Below are 19,713 nucleotides of genomic sequence, written 5' to 3'. Positions count from 1 at the left end.
AAATATTACATTATCTTATTTTACATTTTTATAACATCTTTTAAATGTTCGTATTTCATTAATATATGTCGTTTATAAATTTAACATTTATATAACACAAAGTATGTAATATATTTTTATAAATTAACAGATTATGTAAGATTTTTCTTCTTACATCTGATTTCATCTTAAACTTTTGTATACGAACTGCATTTATCTAAAATAAATAATTTATTTATTGGCCTGCTGCGATTCTAATTTATAAAGTAGATTATGAACCTTTCTTTGCCCGTAAAAAAAGAACCGTTATGTTTTTGAAATACAGACCCGAATTTGTTCTTTTTTTTCTACGCAATAAAGTAAATTATAAAATCGTTGCGTTATATATATATATATATAGACATCAGATAAGTTCCATAGTAAATTCGTGAAAGGCTTGCCGGATTATCATCAAACGTTTTACAATATACTACCTCATTAACGTTTTAATGTTACTGGAATTCTTTAAGAATTTTTGGGATTTAAGCCAGAACTAATTATTAAAAAAATATTTATATAGCATTACAATTGATTTCTAGTAATAATTAAGGTTGATTTTTATAGAAATACTAATCTCTAAGAAATTTTCGTTAGCTTAATTGCGTTACTATTATTTGAATATTCTAATTTACAAGTGGATATTACGTCAAACGTTAGATATAGATTCTTTTTATATCGATTAATTTTGTTTCAAAGTGTTTAAAAATTTTATTTATTATTTTTTTGTTTGAATATTTTTTTTATTTTTGGAAAAGCAGGTTATTCTATATTTTAGTAGAGTTAAAAAATCACAAAGAGATGAACTTAAAAATACTCAGTGGTTTATTTTCAATTAAATTTATTTCTCATATTTCTTGAAATATTTTAGGTTTTAAAATTTAGACCTATAAATTTTTTTTACAGTTTTTTATATTGTAAGATATCTAATTAATTAATCAAATTCAATCAATTAAGCTTCTTTTTTTAATTTTGAGAGGTACTTTTGTTCTACGAAGAAAATCACATTTAAAATTTTCTCACTCAGGAGTTTAAAAAAAAAAATTCGTTATAATAATATCTTTAATTGGTTTAACTTAGTGAGAATATTTTTTTATTTAGGTGATTCTTTTCATATCACTTTTTTAAACTAAAAATAATATAAATACGTACTATTTTTTTCAAAGTTCAGTTTGAACAATTTTTTATTGTCTGAATATTTAACAGACTTTGAATAATTTAATAAGAAATTTGAAAATTGAATTGTTAGAAACTATTTTACGTTAAATTTTCTATAATTATAATCCGAATCAGTTGTAATATAGAAATTTATTACATTAATAACCATCCCACTTGATTATAATATCAAAATCCAAACTATAATTTAATTTTAGACTAAAATTTAATATTAAGGTACAAATTTATCTCCAAAGTAATATGTTATGATATCCCTCTCACAACTGGTATGATTAACATATAATTCCATAAAACATGATTGAACGGTTCAGGATTCGTGAGGTTTTATAAGATCAAGTGGTTTTAATTAGAATCCAGATTGCAACAACGATTTAATCCTAATCTAGAAGATAGGAAGTCAAACAATTTCCGGTTAACAAACTATATAAATAACTTAATTTTCAAGCAATCTCAATAATAAATTTATTATTATATTTTTATGACGTGTTTAAATAATAATAGCAAATTATGCTGTTATTCAGTATTTAATTTATCTCTAGGTAACGATCACAAAAATTTGGATTCTGCGACTTAAAATACACACGTAATATTTACCAAATTAAAAAATATTTATTCAGGTTATTAAAGAGTTTCGGTTTTTGATACCAGAGAAATCATTTAAAGCAATTTCCTAAATTAAGATTTTATTACGGATTTTCATTTTCTTTTCTAACGGCGAACACGTAGTTCTATTTTCGTTTTGGCGAAGGAGTATTTTTATTTAACAAGTTGACGAATAAATTTTACCGATAAATGTCAAGCGATGAAAAATTTAAGCAGTTTTAAATTACTATCATGAAACGTATGTTTGAAATTTCAAACAAGAGTTCCTTCTTAATTTTTTCGGGAATGTGTTTTGTGATTACTTACCGGGGTTGTATTTTTCTAAAGGATTTTAGGAAAAAAAAATAAAATTTAATAAAATTTTCATATGAAATTTTTTTTTGAATTTTGACTGAGGGTAATCTTGGGTAAGAGATCAGTTAGATCATTTAAAGAAACTTGGGGTAATTTGAATAATATTTTTTGTTTAAAAAATCACTTATTTTTCTCAGTAAGGGAAAAAATTAATTTTGGAAAAACAAAATTCATTTAGATTATTATTATTAATAATTTATGATGTTTTAATATCTCAGAAAACATTTAAAACAGTTTCTACGAAATCTATGTATGAAGGGAAAGTTATTTTAGTGGAAAAATAGCTTTATCAAAATATTTTGTCAATACAGACAATTATTCTATAATTCAGTTATCCTATTAATTAGCCACTGCCATGATTTCTGCATAAAAAGTTGAAAAAAGCTATGATATATATATATATATATCATAATATATATATTGTGATATATATATGATAATATATATATATATATATATTTATATTATATATATATATGATATTTATATATATATATTGTGCATATATTTATATAAATACATATACATATGCATATATTTTTATCTATAGAAGAAGATTTTAACGGATAAATATTTGGAGTATTCTATTTAAGATACTAAACTTCATTTACTTAAAATAAGATGATTCCAAAATCTGAAACGTTTCAGAAAACAATATCGTAGGATGTGAAGTAAAGTACCGATTTGAATTGTCGAATTCCGTATAAACTAATAAAGATTCGACATTTAATTACCGTACTTAAACAAAATTCGGCGCAGTTTTACTGCGTTCTTTTGTCATTTATAGTAAATAATTTTCGTAGCAGATTACACCAATAAAATAATGTAGAAAAAATATATAAACGTAACATAACATAACTATGCAACCTAACCGGTCACCTTTAACCCGTTGGGTTAAACGTGTCCCGACACAAAGCACAAATTCCCTCGAAAGTTACATAAGTATACTATGAAAATAATAATCATCCCTTGCGTGATCATTAGGAAACTTCAAGGAGTGAAGTACTTTCCCGTTAGCTTTCACACCAAGCTGAACATACCGTTAATTGTCAGTCCACGGAAAAGAAGATGATATTCAGTACAATAAGTGACAGCTCCACTCTTATTAAGTGTCATTCTATTATTAACAGTATTACTAAAATTATCTGCTGCTTATAAAAATCTTTGCTATTATTTTAAAATTATAAATGTTAAAGTTTCAGAAAAGTAAATTTTTCTTATCTTTAATCCATATTTTAAACAATTTTAAATCTGGACGCTTAATTTTACCATAAGGTAATAATTATCAAAAAAATAACGAGTTACATTTTAAGAAAATATGTCTATATGACATAATTATATGTTTATTAATACAAAAGTCAGTAAGTACCTTTTTAAAGTAATGTTATAAGCATTGTACAGTAATCAAAGAACGGTCATATTTATAACAAATAAGGTGGTCTCTTTACCTTTCATACTTGTATATGTCTCACCTATAAATAACACCAGCACAAACACTGTAAATAGACAAAATAATACACCTTTCTTTTAAAAAAAATAATTACTGCACTGCCTGTATTCACAGGAAATTTTTTATAGATAGCGTAATAAGTAATTAATCGTTACAAAAAAGTAACAGTTATTTATCATATAAATAATAAAGAGTTAATATTATGTTACAGTTTCATTTTTGGGTGAAGAGGTCAAAGAAAAGACACCAAAATGGACGCCATCAAGAAGAAGATGCAGGCGATGAAGATGGAGAAGGATTCCGCCATGGACAAGGCGGATACCTGTGAAGGACAGGCAAAGGATGCGAACATGCGTGCTGATAAGGTAATTTCCAGTTTACAAGAATAATATTTTTACTATATATATATATATATATATATATATATGTAAATTTGAATTTCAGTAAACTTATTTGAAAAACAAGCAAGAATATTTAAACTTTTGGTTCCCTTTTTAATCTTTATTTTGAAAATTACAGTTATTTTATTGTTTTTGCGTATTCACAAAAAAATTTATTTAATATTTTACTTATTTTCTATTATTTGACTGCATTATTAAATATCTTTTATAAATTTACATCTAAGTGTGCTGAAAAAAAAATCCATTATACTAGACGATATTATCCATGTAAAAAAAATATTTGAAAAAAAGTAACTGGAATATATTATCCAATTTCTGAGCAAGGTGTACCAAAAGTAAAAATATATACATAACTGAATATTCCACTAAAATTAATCTTGAAATGGATAATTAAACTTCTCTTCTGTCGTTTTTTTTTAATTTTAAATATAGTAGAACACGCGAATAACGAGCTCGCTTGTAACGAGAACTTGATTTTAACGAACTACATTCCAATTTTTTGTTTGGTTTTCTGTCTCATTAATATAAATTAACTTGCTTTTAGCAAGGTGTCGACGCATCATAAACTTGGTTATTACGAGCATTTATTTTTTTAATTATTGTAATTCAAAAACGTTAAACAACCAAATAATTTCCACGCAAGGGAGATTCCATTTCTTCATTTACGAAATGTACATTTACGATTTATACGTAAAGATTTTGGCATTTTGTCTTAGGCTTGTTCAGGTCAGGTCTGAAGGGTGAATAAAAGGTTTGTAACAGGACGTTGTACAGTACGTACAGTACAAGTTCCATTTCGTTAATACAAAGGCTGGTTATTTTAATTATTCCGGTTTTTCTGTCTGTAATTACAGGGAATTTCCAGAAAGACTGGAGCCAAACAGTGATCTATCAAAACTGCTCAAACGTGTTCATCGAACTCTATAGCACATTTTAAACGATTTAAGAGAAAGTCTGAAGAGGAGTGTGGTTAAAGATAAATTTTATATTCCTATTCCCATTATTTTTTTAAAATTATTATGAATAATTGTTGTTGTTAATTTAAATATGTATATATTATTGTGTATGTGTATATATTGTGGTTAATTTTAATTATTGTGAATAATTTAAATGTGTTTACAACTCATACACACCAAAATATCTTTTTTCATAATAGAAAATTACTTTTTAAATTTACCCAAAAAATGTCATTTAATGAAAAAACATTTTACTAGAAGTAGAGATAACAAATGATGGAATATTCTTTTAATTTCTTGCATAAAAATAGGACCTAAATAAGATGTTTTAGCTATAATCTTCAAAACTAATAGTTATAATAAAATGATTGTGATGAAAAAATAGAGGAAGGATGTGATTAAATTTTCTTTTATTATAGAAGTTTTGAAATAAAGTATGTTTTATATCGTTTTACATATTTTAGTGAAATTAGATTTCCAAAAACAAGAGCTTTTTAAATATTTCCTGGTTTAACCAATTTTCATTAACAACTTTTTTTTAGATAAAGTATACGAGAATTTTAATTAATTGTTATTTATTTATTATCTAAATTATTTGATCATTATTATTAAATTTAACAATGAGTTTCTTGTTTTAACGTCTAATTGTTTACATCCACTTGTATAATACGTGAAAATTTGTAACTTTTAAAAATTAAGAATATAATTTTTTTATCAATCTATGTTGTACTACTGTTACTGAATTAGCATTAGTTTCATACATAACAAGTACTTTCATATATAATTAGTACAATGCTGGATGTAAAAAAAATCATCTTGAAATACAATAATATTAAACTGAAGAAAAATAAAAATTATCAAGCTTCTGGTATCAAGAATATAAAAATTTCTGTTCTGTGATAAATTTTCTTTAGTACAGGGAAAAAGTCAATAAATAATAAAAGTAAATTAAGAGTCGACAAATAACAAAATCAAAGACATAAAGTTGAACTTCTTATAATAATCGTAATTTATTTATTTTTTGACAACTTATCAGTTTTTAGGTAGGCTACAAACCTATTTGAAAACATAACAGCAAGAAATTGTATTTTTTTAGGCTACCTGTATTTAATTTATAAAAATAGAAAATTATGTAGAAGTTAGTACATAATATTAACACATTTAAAAAAAAATATTTCGGAAAATTTTAAGAGAATTTTCATTAACATAAAACAACATTTTTATAGATGAATATCCTTGCATTTTTTCTCTTTAAATCGTTAATACCAAACCTTTCAGATATTAGCAGTAAAATAATAAAATAAGTCCACTTCTTTCAGAAATAAGTTTTATTCTTTTTTTATACAACTAATAAATCTGGTTAAAATAAAGTTAAAAAAATATACATTTTATTTATATATTTTATTTTATTTTATTTATCTTAAAGGCGGTGTAAACTATAAATAATTGTTTAAGACTGTTGATATTCCACTCTACTAAAAATATTTTTAAAAATGTTAAGAATCAAAATATGTACCCTTCATGTGAGAATCGTTGGTCTCTTCTAATCGGAAATATATATATCATAGATTATATTTTTTTCGTCTACAAGCAAAAAATTAAACTCAGATTATTAAGTATGTATAAAGTAAATTAATAAAACTAGAATAATAAGGTTATTAAACAATTTTTTGTTTTCTCCAAATATTTTAAAATAATTATTTTTTTAAAAATAAATTAATCATTCACTCATAAAATAATTTAATACGATCATGTACAAATGCTCTGGTATTAAAATTTTTATAAACATCAGAAATTCTAATTTTTTCTAAGAAATAATGCTTCTGTAAATGGTGGAAGAAGACACGATAAAAAAATAATAACTAAATAAAACAATGTGGGAGACAGTTAAAATAAGTGTTTTAGACTGAGAAATATAAAAAGATATAATGTGTGGGAGGGTTACTAGTTTAGACATGAAAATAAGTGAACCAAGAATATTAGGTAAAAGATGGAGACTCAAAACACGTGGGGAGAAAAAATAAAATAAAAGTGAATTGAGGATAGAAAAACAACGTACAAAGACAAGTGGAAAAAAATTATTTTATATTAAATCAGAACTTCGCGTTCCTTCTTTTACGTAACTTCTGTAGTAATATGTATATGCCTAAAACTATTATATATTTTTATTTTGTCTTCAGTCATTTGACTGGTTTGATGCAGCTCTCCAAGATTCCCTATCTAGTGCTAGTCGTTTCATTTCAGTATACCCTCTACATCCTACATCCCTAACAATTTGTTTTACATATTCCAAACGTGGCCTGCCTACACAATTTTTCCCTTCTACCTGTCCTTCCAATATTAAAGCGACTATTCCAGGATGCCTTAGTATGTGGCCTTAGTATGAGTCTGTCTCTTGTTCATCACGAAACCTACTCCTGCCTGCCCATTATTTGACGCTGAGTTAATTACTCTAAAGTCACCCGACCAAAAGTCGCCTTCCTCTTCTCACTAATTTCTACTATATCCACGTTTACCCTATCCATTTCCCTTTTAAAATTTTCTACCCTACCAACCTTTTTAAGCTTCTAACATTCCACGCTCCGACTCGTAGAACGTTATTTTTTACTTTTCTGGTGACCCCTTCCTTAGTAGTCCCCACCCGGAGATCCGAACGGGGGACTATTTTACCTCCGGAATATTTTACCAAGGAAGGGGCCTCCATTATTGCATTTGAAAATGCAGAGAGCCAGATTTTCTTGGAAAAAAAAAACAGCTGTAGTTTTCCATTGCTTTCAGCTGCGCAGTACTCAAAGGACTGAGTGATGTTGATATGGCCGTTTAAGTCATTGTGACTCACGCCCCTAACAACTACTGAAAGAGCTGCTGTCCTCTTTCAGGAATCATTCCTTAGTCTGGCTCTGAACAGTACCTCTCCGATATGGTTGCACCTTCGGTCCAGCTACTCTGTATCCCTGAGCACTCAAGCCCGCTCACCAACGGCAAGGTCTCATGATTTATAGAGGAGGCCTAAAACTAGAATTTTATTTTATTTTTCTTTTACTATTTATTATTATTTTAATCAATGTTGTACTCCTTTAAAATAGTACGCAACCATATTACCGTTCTATTAGTATTCTTCCACTTTAAATTCTATTATTATTTTAGAGATATGACTAATTTATCCTGAAATATTAAATAATACCAGTATCTACAATCAAAACAACTTTAACTACTTATATCTTTAAATGCAGTTGAAAGGGAATCCTGCAGCATCAGAGAAAATCTATTCGTTCAATTATTTCCTACTATCCTTAATTTGAGGCTCTTGATCGCTAGAATCGTTACCCCGTCCAACTTCAAAGCTCCCTTCCACTGAAAATACAGTTATGCATTATTTCATGAGTATATCTTTTAGCCGTAATTTCACTGGTTGTTAACCAACATTTCCACTTCAGCCTTATTGATGAGAGGTTTAGATTTATTTTATTTACTATATATTCATTTTATCCTAATGATAATTTAAAAAAAAAAATTTCCTGTCATAAAAGAACTCGAATTTTGATATAAATTTTACTAACGTTTATAAATTAATTCATGCCTTTTCTGGCATCAGTCTGATCAATGCGTCCAATCAGTGCATCGTCATCATCATCATCATCACCATGAATATCATTGTGATTCTTACTGTAATATCTTGGGTTACCTGATTTTTTAAATAATTTTGAGGTAGGCCACAAAATTTCTGAGTCCCTGAAAATCCTAATGTATCTTGAATTCTTCTCATTATGATTATTTTCTGTTCTTGTTTACTTATGACGAGTGTTCATTTAAACTGTAATTAAACTGTAAGTTTTTTCAATTTTTCAATTTAATTTCCATGCCTCTCCACACATCTTCATAGACGCAGTCATTTTTGTCTATTTGTCAACAAATTGTGAGCCCTTCTTTTTTTTTTTTTTAATCAAGATGATTCCACTGAAATATTTCTTTAGACAAACCGTTACTTAACTAAACATTTCAACTTCCAACAATCAAAGATTATAAAATATCGGTTCTCACCTTAATTCTCTTTCTCAGCAATTCTTATTTGATTCATTTAAATTATTTTACTACAACGAGAGATTCATAAACTCATTATTCATTTCATAATAAAATCATAAATTTATTTCTATTATTTGCATTACTAAATTCCCCTCTTTCGTTGTATTCAAGAATTCTGTTTCATTTGTCTGAGGATTTCAGGCAAATATTGAAAATTATTCTTTATTAATAATTGCGTTTCATAATAGAGGATGTAGATATCTTATAAGTGTTTAATCCTAAATTAATTTCCGATTACTTCACAATCATCATGCACAGCTACCACACAATTTTGTCCGTTTAAATTATTTAGCTTCTTTCACTTATGGAGAATAAGAGCTAGAGAAAGAGATCTGAACTTAAAAGGTATGTCTCAGTCATACTAATATTTTGATATAAACTCTTGTACTCAACAATTAATGACCATTCTTTGCACACTTTTCACTTACTGTACAGGGTTCGTTTAAAGATAGAGGTTATCCCGAAAGCAAATTCGAAGAGCTATTAAAGAATGTCCAGGAAATACTCAAGGAAAGTTGCTATTCTCTTTAAAGTTCTCTTTAAAGCACAAATATTGTTTGTTTTTTACTTAGTTCCTGCCATTGTACTAGCGAGGCACTAGCAGTTTAATCCCTTTTTCATAGAGGCCATCTGCAATACATATTAATGATTGTTTAGTCTCATCGTTGACAAGGAGCTGTCAGCCAGCAAGGAAGACTTTGAAACACAGGAAGAGGTAATAGTCATTTTGTGCCAGATTCGCGCTGTATGGGGTATAATTAAACTGTATTCATGCCTAATATCATGAGGAGACGTTGCAGTACAGCGCGTGAGTTACCATTGTTGAGAATCAATACAACTCCCCGAAAAAAAGAGCCATTTCGTTATTCTAGATCGCACAATGCAATTTTTTCAGCGTTTTGCAACAGACATCACTACAGATTATGCAGCCTTGAGGTGATAAGTCAAAACTTTCTTTATTTTTCCTGTTTAGCCTGTGAGAATTACCGTTCAGGTATTACTTCAGAGGAAGAATGAGGATGATATGTATGTGTAAACGAAGTGTAGTCTTGTACAGTCTCAGTTCGACCATTCCGGAAATGTGTGGTTAATTGAAATCCAACCACCAAAGAACATCGGTATCTACGATCTAGTATTCAAATCCGTATAAAAGTAACTGTCTTTACTAGGACTTGAATGGTGGAACTCTCAACCACCAAATCAGCTGATTTGGGAAGACGCGTTAACCACTAGACCAACCCGGCGGGTTAAAGTTAACACTTAACACTCCTTTTTAGTCCCAAAATACTGTGCACACGATCTTTCTAATTAAAAACCTTGGACTTTTATTTTGCCTTTCAGACCGAGGAAGTTAAACGCCATTCCGTAGATTGTCGCTTTACATCAGATATTACTAATAATTAATTTGTTGTCATGAAGCAACATGCTTGACGTTATTCTTTATCAACATTAAACTTTTTGTAGTCTCCAGGTTTTTACTGAATTGCATAAAATTGTATTTTCATTAAACATATTATATTTATATTACTGTATTTTCATTTTGTTAGTATTTTGTTAATCTTTCTAATCATTGTCAACAAAAAATTGTTTTTGAAACTTTTTATCGCTTTTTTTACATAATATAACCTTCATGGATTAATATTAAAAAAAAAAAAAAAAAAAAAAAAAAAAATGTAAATTAAGAAAGAAGCATAAACACCCTCTCTAAATCTTCAATAATCTTTCAAAAACCCTCCAAACAAAATGGAAAATACATCCAAATAGAGAATACTGGTTGTACGCCCAAAAAAAAGTTTAAAATGATAATGGCACATTTTCTCAAGGTGAGTTAATTTTACATTAAAAAATTTGACTTATTTTGGGGCCGTTATTTAAGATTAATGGTCAGAACTTTATGTATAAATAGGTTTTGTTCTGGAATAACATTTTCAAAATACTAATCAATACGTTGTTTTAAAATTAATATTAAGTTAAAATTAAAATATGCATACTTAATAATACTTTTATTTGCTATAGTTTTAGCTGTTGCTATATCTTCAAAAATATATTCACATTCCTTTCGGGTAAACCATATTAACTCGATTATTTTTAATAAAAATAAGTTTTGGTAACTCACTCTTAATAAAATTTGAAATAATAATTTTTCCTGATTGCTGTAAAATTAAAACATAGAATTTTTTCAAAATTTCAGGAAAATTTTAAGTTCTTACATTAAATCACCACCAAAGATCTTCTTCAAAAGAAAATCACAAATCAAATCTTGATTACATAATTATGCAAATGTCTTTGTCTTTATTTCGAATTATCCTCGAAGTGTATTGATTGATGGAAAATATTTAAGTTCCACTTAAACGGAAGTTAAAAAAAAATTGTTTTTTAGTAGCTGCTTTTATCATAAAAGAAGATTTGTTGCTGTGTTTTGAGTTTTTAATTTGGCTAATTATTAAAATAAGATAATCAGTTAATAAGTGAAGCTTATAATTTATTAATTAAAATATTACTATTTACTCTAATTTTGTAGGTCCTTGAGGATGTGCGTGAACTGCAGAAGAAATTGCAACAAGTTGAAGGTGATCTTGAACTTAACAAGAAGAACTTGGAACAATCCAACAAGGATTTGGAAGAGAAAGAAAAACTGCTGACACAGGTAATATTTGCAGTATTTTACAGTTAATATCGGCTACCTGAAATCTAAATCCAAAAAATAAATTTAAAGAGAAATTAGTTTATATTTTTGTCATAGTTTTATTCTTAATAAATCTAAAGAGTATTACTGAATCCTTGTTCATTAATGAATTTTTCACTTTCTTACAGATTCTTATCAATGAAAATGTAATTGATAACTTAGTTTTTTATGTTTTAAAGTTAGAATTTAGAAGTCAATTTGTCCTCATTATGTTTTAATTACGTCAAAACTACCAAATTATGTTCTCATTATGTCATTACCTATTTACTTATGCTCATTATGTCTAAACTACATCATAGTATGTATTTTAAATAAAGTGTTCTACAGTAAAGAAAATGGACTGCATTTATTATAATGTTCCTTCAAGACGTTGTTTAGGCAAATATTTAATTATTTGTCATCATCTTGTTATCTAAGTGTTACAGGTGTTTCTTGACGTATATAAAAATTTTAAATATTACTGATTTAATTTTCCTAGTATTAAAATATTTGATAATATATTGTATATATCTATATTGTAATATATCATATAAATCTAATGTGGCTTTTACTTTTCCGGCAGCAGCTCTATTGTTAAAGCGTAGATATAAAGGGAAAGTACCATCATACATCATTACTTAGTTTTTAATCAAATATAAAAAAAATGTAAATTATGATATACGTTAAAATTTCCGTCACTTTAAAAACTGCATATAAAAGAAAAAAATAAAATTTAATTTTTTTTATATACCATTTTATTTATAGTTTAATCGACAATTAAAGCCATTAGCGACTGGAGTGAAACTACAAAATGTACCAGTAAACTTGTAGTCTTGAATAGACTCAGACCTTCCACTTAATTTAAATTTAAATTATTTTTATATTTCTTTAATTAATTTGGAAAGAAAACAATGAAATCTAAGGTAAAACTATTTCCTACACTGGAATAACTTTTTAATTAATCTGTATTTTTATGGTTTTCCTTTCCATTTTATATTTTCTAAAACATTTTATTAAACAACTTCTAGTTGCGTAACATAACATTTCATTTAAATTGTATCCAATAATTAAAAATTAATTTTGAATCTAAAAAAAATAATTATTATTTTTTTATGAGAGCGTATGGCACCAAAACATAACATCAATTACAGTCAAAATTACAAACAAAGATTTAACAAACTAATATATGCTACTGATTCTGGAGTCGCCATCAGGAAATCTTCAGGATTCCCTTCATAAGCTGTCCTAGGGCAAACTTCCGTGATGTGTTTAACAGTTTGATTTTCACCACACTCACCAAGGGGGGTCGGTGTTTTACCCCATTTATACAGGAAATAGGCGCACCTGCCATGCTGAGTCCGTATTCTCTTTAGCGTTGACCATGTCTTACGTGGCAAGTCAAAACCCAGCGGCCTTTGAGTAATACATGGGATTTGGCTATTCTGCTTTGTGGTCCATTCTTGACGCCAGGCGTCAGTTAGGTTAAATCCGCCCTCTGTGGCAGCAGTTGATGTTTTGATAGGTGGCTTTCAAGATCGAAGGCAACCACGATTGACATCCTCAATGTCCTCATGTATTGGCAGGTTTCGATTGTCCATAATCTTCTTGTACTCTCTTACAAGAGCGTTCATACGGCGCAGGTTCGGCGGTGGTATGCGGCTCAATACCGGGAGCCATTTCACGGGAGTAGGCCTGATAACCCCGGCAATCATTCTCATAGTGTTATTAAGTTGAGCATCAGTTCTATGAACATAAGGGCTGTTAAGACACACTGGCGCACAATATTCAGCAGCCGAGAAGACTAGGTTCATAGCCGATGTGCGCAAAGTGGAAGCCGATGCTCCGCATGTCGTTCCACAGAGCTTATGTATGATGTTGTTTTTCGCTATCAATTTCCCTGCAGTTTTCATTAAGTGCTCCTTAAATGAAAGCATTCTATCAAGTGTCACGCCTAATATGAAATTGTATATATGTACTATTTTACTCACTCAATAGAAAAACAAAATTGTTAGTAAATTATCATTCGCTCCTTTGAATTAAAACTATTCTTTCTTTAGATATTTGTGTAGATGTGCTGAGACACTTACTTAAGGAAACGCACCTACATTAATCCTTAGTTCATTGGACTTGATATCAACTTTTTCTGTCTTATTTAGGAACGTACTTTTTTCACATAGCTTTTTTTAAATTTTTGGCTAATTATATAATTAATAGTAAATATGTTTAATAAAAAGAATTATTTCTCTTAATTTACACCACAAGTATAAGTAAAGATAATATATTTTTTTATAACTTTCTTTAGGATATTAATAAAATAACAAATTGTTTTTTTTGCATTATTTCTTTGGAGGAAGGCTAAATCAATTTTACATTCACTTCTTTGCCTTATGCATCATTATTTCCACTCTTTCCTCTTTTAAGACCTCAATATAAAAGAAATAATATACAAGACACACTATATTGCTAATCAAGATTACCAGTTTCATGAAAACTAGCGAAAACTTAGATCAGTTCTTTTAAAATTTATTTAGTTTTTTCGTGTTATTTAGTTTTTAACTTTTAATTGATCGGGTGCTGAATCAAAATTGATCTCCACTAAACTGACATACTAAAACACAAAAGACAATTAACTAATGTGTTACTAAGTTTTAAGAAACAAAAAAAAGCTTTTGAAGTTAGGATGTTCCATATATGTAGATGTTAAAATGGCAGTATCAAGATTACGGTATATCTTACGCTATTAATATACGTATAAACAACACATGGTTTATGTACTTATTTTGTTGTTTATATAGAGAAATTTTTGAAAAAGAATGTTAATATACTAATCTTTTTAAAAAATATTTTATGTTACAGGCGGAGAGTGAGGTAGCAGCCCTTAACAGGAAGGTGCAGATGATTGAGGAGGACCTTGAGAGATCAGAAGAAAGGTCCGGAACCGCCCAAACAAAACTGGCTGAGGCTTCACAAGCTGCCGACGAATCATCTCGGTTAGTTAAAAAAAAAAAACAGATAAATTTTTATTGGTTTTTATATTAGATAAAATTATAAGAAATCCTAAGTAAAATGTGATACTTTTCAGTTTATATTTATTTTATAAATAACAGTAAATTACTGTAAATATCTGAAGTGTTGTAATGAAAATATTAGTTAAGATACAGTAATGTGTTCGTTAAAAATTTTCATGAACCAAATTGCTTATAAACAAAGGTGGAATGAAATTAACTTCACAGGTTGATAGATGCTTTCTTAAGAAAAAGCATTTTCTAAATTGTAAACTGACCTTTTTTTCATTTCCTTGAAATCAAACAATCTGATTTGGTATCCTTCGAATCATATCACTGCATATCCTTGTATTTCTGACGTTAAAATAGTGATAAATGTTTCATATAAAGTTAATCAAAAATTTCGGCTCTAATTAATAAATTTAATACATGTTTTCACTTCAAAATTAAACATTTAGAGATCTCAAACGTTATTAATTAATTAAATGCATAAAAGATCATTCACTTATGCCGTTTACTCGTAAACTTACATAAAAACGTTAACTAATAAAAAAATCTACCATTAAGAATAATGCAATTTAAACAAAAAATAGTAACACAGAAACAAAAGTAAAAATGAAGATAAACGTTGATCAGTTTAAGTATTTAACAAATTTACTGAATTGATTCTAACTGATACTCATGGCATTGATATTAGAATTAAAATAACGAGAATAAATTTGTCCAATGCATGTACCGACCAAATTTTAAGAAAAATTTCGTTTTTTACATTTATTTTTTTCGCGTGCGTTATGTTGTTGTTTGTAATATGATATTTTTCTTAATGAACAAACATTTTTTTAGTTAACTTTTATGCGAAATTATTTGATGATTGATAAATCATATAATTCGAAATGTATGTTGTTGTATAAAACTATTTTAAATGTTTACACCCTCTCTTCACGTGTAAGTAAAATGATTTATAGTTTACTAAAACGTAATTTATTTATTTTTAAACAGTGATTCTGATTTACGTATTTTAACCTATACATTAGGACTCAGTTACAATCTTTTAAAGAGTTAATTAAAAAAATATTTTGTCCCATTGAACAAAATTATTGTGGCAAACGTTTATCGAAAACATTATTTCAATGATTTAAAAATAATGGCTTTCTATGATTTAATAATAATTATTTCTTAATAAAAAAATTATTGAAATATAACTAATTATTGTTTAGTAAAAATTTATTAATAGAAAAAAATGCTGGCATAAGCATCATAACCGATCTGATGAATAGAAATTAAATAAAAGTTATGATACGTAGTTCTGTGATAATAACAGTACAAAGAAGAAAATAAAATAATTGTTTAACATATATGATTGTATTTTTCCCTATAAATAGAATGTGCAAAGTACTGGAGAACCGTAGCCAACAGGACGAGGAGAGAATGGACCAACTTACAAATCAACTTAAGGAAGCTAGACTTTTGGCTGAAGATGCTGATGGAAAATCAGACGAGGTAACGCATTAAAATATTTTTATTATTTACTCATTTACTTATAAAATTAACATGAAAAACGATTATTCACCTTAAGAAAATTTTCAAAGCGTTATATAACCAATATTTTACTAACCAAAAAAATTAATAGTAAAAATAAATCCGTTACATTTAAAAACAGAATATTCAGTCTAAAATATAGAACAACAAAAGATGAAAACGTGCTTTTAAACTATTTATTTTTCTCTCCGGTAACTACAGATCAACAGACAATCACAGCTATTTGATTCCTTTTTAGACAGGAAGGCAAGACAAGAATTTGTAATAAATTGCCAAGCCTAACCAGGAATCAAACCCAGAACCTTCCGGATGAAAGACAGAGAATTATCATTTCACCCCAGCAATTGGTATTTTGTACCTTATTACTGTAAATACATAATTATTCATACGTTGCTTGTTCCAAAACTTTTTTTTTATTAATTTATTAATGCAAAAACGCTTAATAGATTCTTTAGAGGAATGGTGTGTGTGTGTATATAAATATCATCCACAGTATATAACATGAATATGTTATATACATATTTTTAAAACGATATATTTTAAAAATTAACAAAGAATCACCTAGGTTTTTCTTTATCAATTGTACATGATTACATTAACAAAAAACTTCCAGAAGAGGCAAGTAATAAATTTTCATGAATTTGGTGTTATGTGATGTTTGATTCTATAGCCAGGCCTGATTTTTTCATTGGATGGAGTAGAGTTGCCATGTCTCACATTGTATAAAAAAGTTAATTTATCTAAAATTTCGTTATCTCTATTTCTAGAACAGTCCGGAAATATCTTCACAAGTTAATAGGATTTATTTTTAGGTAAATATAGAATATTCTCACTGTTTACTAGCAGTGAGAAAGATGTAGACGAAGTCTCAAAATCATGGCTGTTTCTCAGTTACAGATTTTTAAAATTAATTTTATTTTTATTTTAAACCACTTTTTTTAAATACTTTTTATTTATAGACGCATCAACAATTAAAGTCATTAGCGACTTATTAGTGTAATGTAACTGTACCGGTAAATCTGTAGTCTTGAACAAACTCAGGTCTACTCCTGAGACGTGTGGTTAATTGAAACCCGGTTAAAAGAACACCGGTATCCACGATCTAGTATTCAAATTGAAATAAAAGTTTATTAGGATTTTAAACTGAGAACTTCGACTTCAAAATAAGCTGATTTACGACGACGAGTTTACCACTAGACCAATTCGGTGGGTTTAAAGCACTTTTGATTTATTGCTTCTTATACGTTTTTATAAGAAATAAAATATCTCTTTTGTTTAAAAATAATTCATCTTAATAACTGTTTTACGTTAATACGTATTTTTTCATTATATTTCCCCCTTGCCTACTACAACACTAGATACTTTTATTTTGGTACCTCTGAATTACAGATTTATTGAATTTTCTATAAAAAAAAATTAAATTGTATGATTTTATCGTGGAGTAACATTTTAAAAAGCTAAAATATTGGAAAAATACTGACTTTTAAGCGATATACTTAATATTTCAAGATATAATTAATTAAATTTAATTTGTTATGAATATTTTATAAATCAGAATTCTTTTCGAAAATAGCCTTTAATGATTACCAGAGTTTTCGTTTTTATTAGCAATACGTTCAACTTTATTGCAATGAAAAAGGCGGGTAAATGGGTAATCTTTTGTCACCAACAACTTGAAATGAGAATTTTACTAATAAAAACTACCAAGTACATTAAATACATTATTGGCAGATAAAGTTTTACTTATATTATACTGTAATAATGCAAAAAAGATACACATTTCCTTTATATATTTTTTTTTATAAGGAAAATTAAATAACTATCTTCAGTTTTGAATGGATACCTTCAGTTTTTTAATTACGATTTTTATGAGTAACCCAGAAATTCTAATTGAAAAGGTTTAAAAAACTAATTTCTTCTCTGTTAAATTAAAATAATATTCCTTAATTTGTCAATTTATATAACAGTAAATACAACGCTTTTTGCAATAACTAAGTAAAGCTGTAGTAAGTTTTCTGTTTTTACAATTATTATAAATCGTAAATTAATTTGAATACAATTCAAATTAAAGCAAATCACTATTTCTAAAAAATAATACTAATTAAGATAAAGTAAATTATCTGACTCAATTTACTTTTTAAAAATTTTATCACAATACTACTGACTGTTTAGATTTATAATTTTTCTGAAATTTTCAACAAAATATATTTATTTTAGAAACAGTAGTATGCGGCTGTAGTATAAAATAAACCCTACGTTATTTTGACGATAGTTTGATATTACCTTCTCAAACTATAAAATCTTTCCGATATTTGTTAACAGAATAACAATGATCGGAACTAGTTTCAATGTAATTACCTCTGTAACCAACCATAAGGACGAAATTAATGTTTTGATAAACTAATTTAATTTTTATTTGTGAGAGTGAATCAAATTTAAATAATAATTTTGCTATTATAAACAGCAAGCAGTTCCAAGCTGGATGGCAGAGTGAGGGGTTAATGTTCTGTATATTAGAGAAAGGGAACCAACTTGATTAGCTCCTCTGTTCTGTCGTCAGTGCAGCTATGAGTGAGCAAGAGGTTCCATCGTCTCCTAATCATAAAGTTTTTAATTAATGAAAGCGTTGAAGCCAGGAAATTTTAACTCGTTTAAAGATACAGTTTGGGGATGCTAAACTGTCCTAGAACCGAATTTATACGTGGGCCAGACAATTTAAGAACGGGCGAGAAACTGTAGAAAACGAAAGTCATGATCGACGTCCAAGGTCAAGTCTCACAGCGGACAACGTTTATGCCGTTCGAAAGCTTGCCGAAGGTGATCGCCGGTTCACTGTTGAAGAAATCGCGTCAGAAGGAGGTATCAGCTATGGTTGTGCTCAAATCATTATCACTGATCACTGATCATCTCGGCTTTAGAAAAATTAGTGCTCGATGGGTTCTGAGGTTGTTGACCGAAAATCAAAAACAAGTCAGGTTGGAGATCTGTGAGAGACTTCTGTATCGATTTCGGCAAGAAGGTGATGATCTTCTGAGGCGCATCGTCACATGTGATGAGACATGGGTCCATCATTACTCTGGAGTAAAAAAATGGTGAGTAAGGAGTGGCGAAGGAAGGATGATGGCTGCCCAGTGAAGGCCAAAACCCGTCACTGAGCCGGAAAAGTTCTTGCAACAATTTTTTTTTGATTCAAGGGTTACTCATTGTTTTTCTCCACAATCAACGAACGGTGAATGCGGCTTACTACTGTCAGCTGCTACAGTCAACAAAAGACGGAGTATGCCATCCTTCTCCATGGCAATGTCAGGACACATACCGCGATTTTGACAAGGGATAAATTGGAAAAAATGCACTGGAAAACCCTCGACCATCCTCCCTTCTGTCCAGATTTATCCCCTGTGACTACTTTTTGTTTGCGCCCTTGAAAGAATCGCTTGGAGGGAAATGATTAAAAAACAATGAAGAC

At 28.3% G+C, this 19,713-nt stretch overlaps 1 protein-coding gene across 2 annotated transcripts in view; it reads left to right on the top strand.

Annotated features, from left to right (window-relative positions):
- The window catches only part of LOC142323269 (uncharacterized), a 73,958-nt gene that overhangs the window by 31,599 nt on the left and 22,646 nt on the right, over positions 1 to 19,713 (top strand). For both annotated transcript variants that reach the window (XR_012756069.1, XM_075362699.1), the window contains exons 2-5: positions 3,810 to 3,963; positions 11,560 to 11,685; positions 14,560 to 14,693; positions 16,091 to 16,208. Coding sequence is in view for 1 of the 2 variants with exons in the window: in XM_075362699.1 (XP_075218814.1) it covers positions 3,850 to 3,963; positions 11,560 to 11,685; positions 14,560 to 14,693; positions 16,091 to 16,208 (492 nt within the window). In the remaining variant the exon portion in view is untranslated. The remainder of the gene's footprint in view (positions 1 to 3,809; positions 3,964 to 11,559; positions 11,686 to 14,559; positions 14,694 to 16,090; positions 16,209 to 19,713) is intronic.

The sequence above is a fragment of the Lycorma delicatula genome, chromosome 1 (genome assembly GCF_047948215.1).
Source record: "Lycorma delicatula isolate Av1 chromosome 1, ASM4794821v1, whole genome shotgun sequence".
NCBI lineage: Eukaryota > Metazoa > Arthropoda > Insecta > Hemiptera > Fulgoridae > Lycorma > Lycorma delicatula.
The sequence above is the reverse complement of the archived record's forward strand: the minus strand, read 5'-3'. Positions and strand labels throughout refer to the sequence as shown.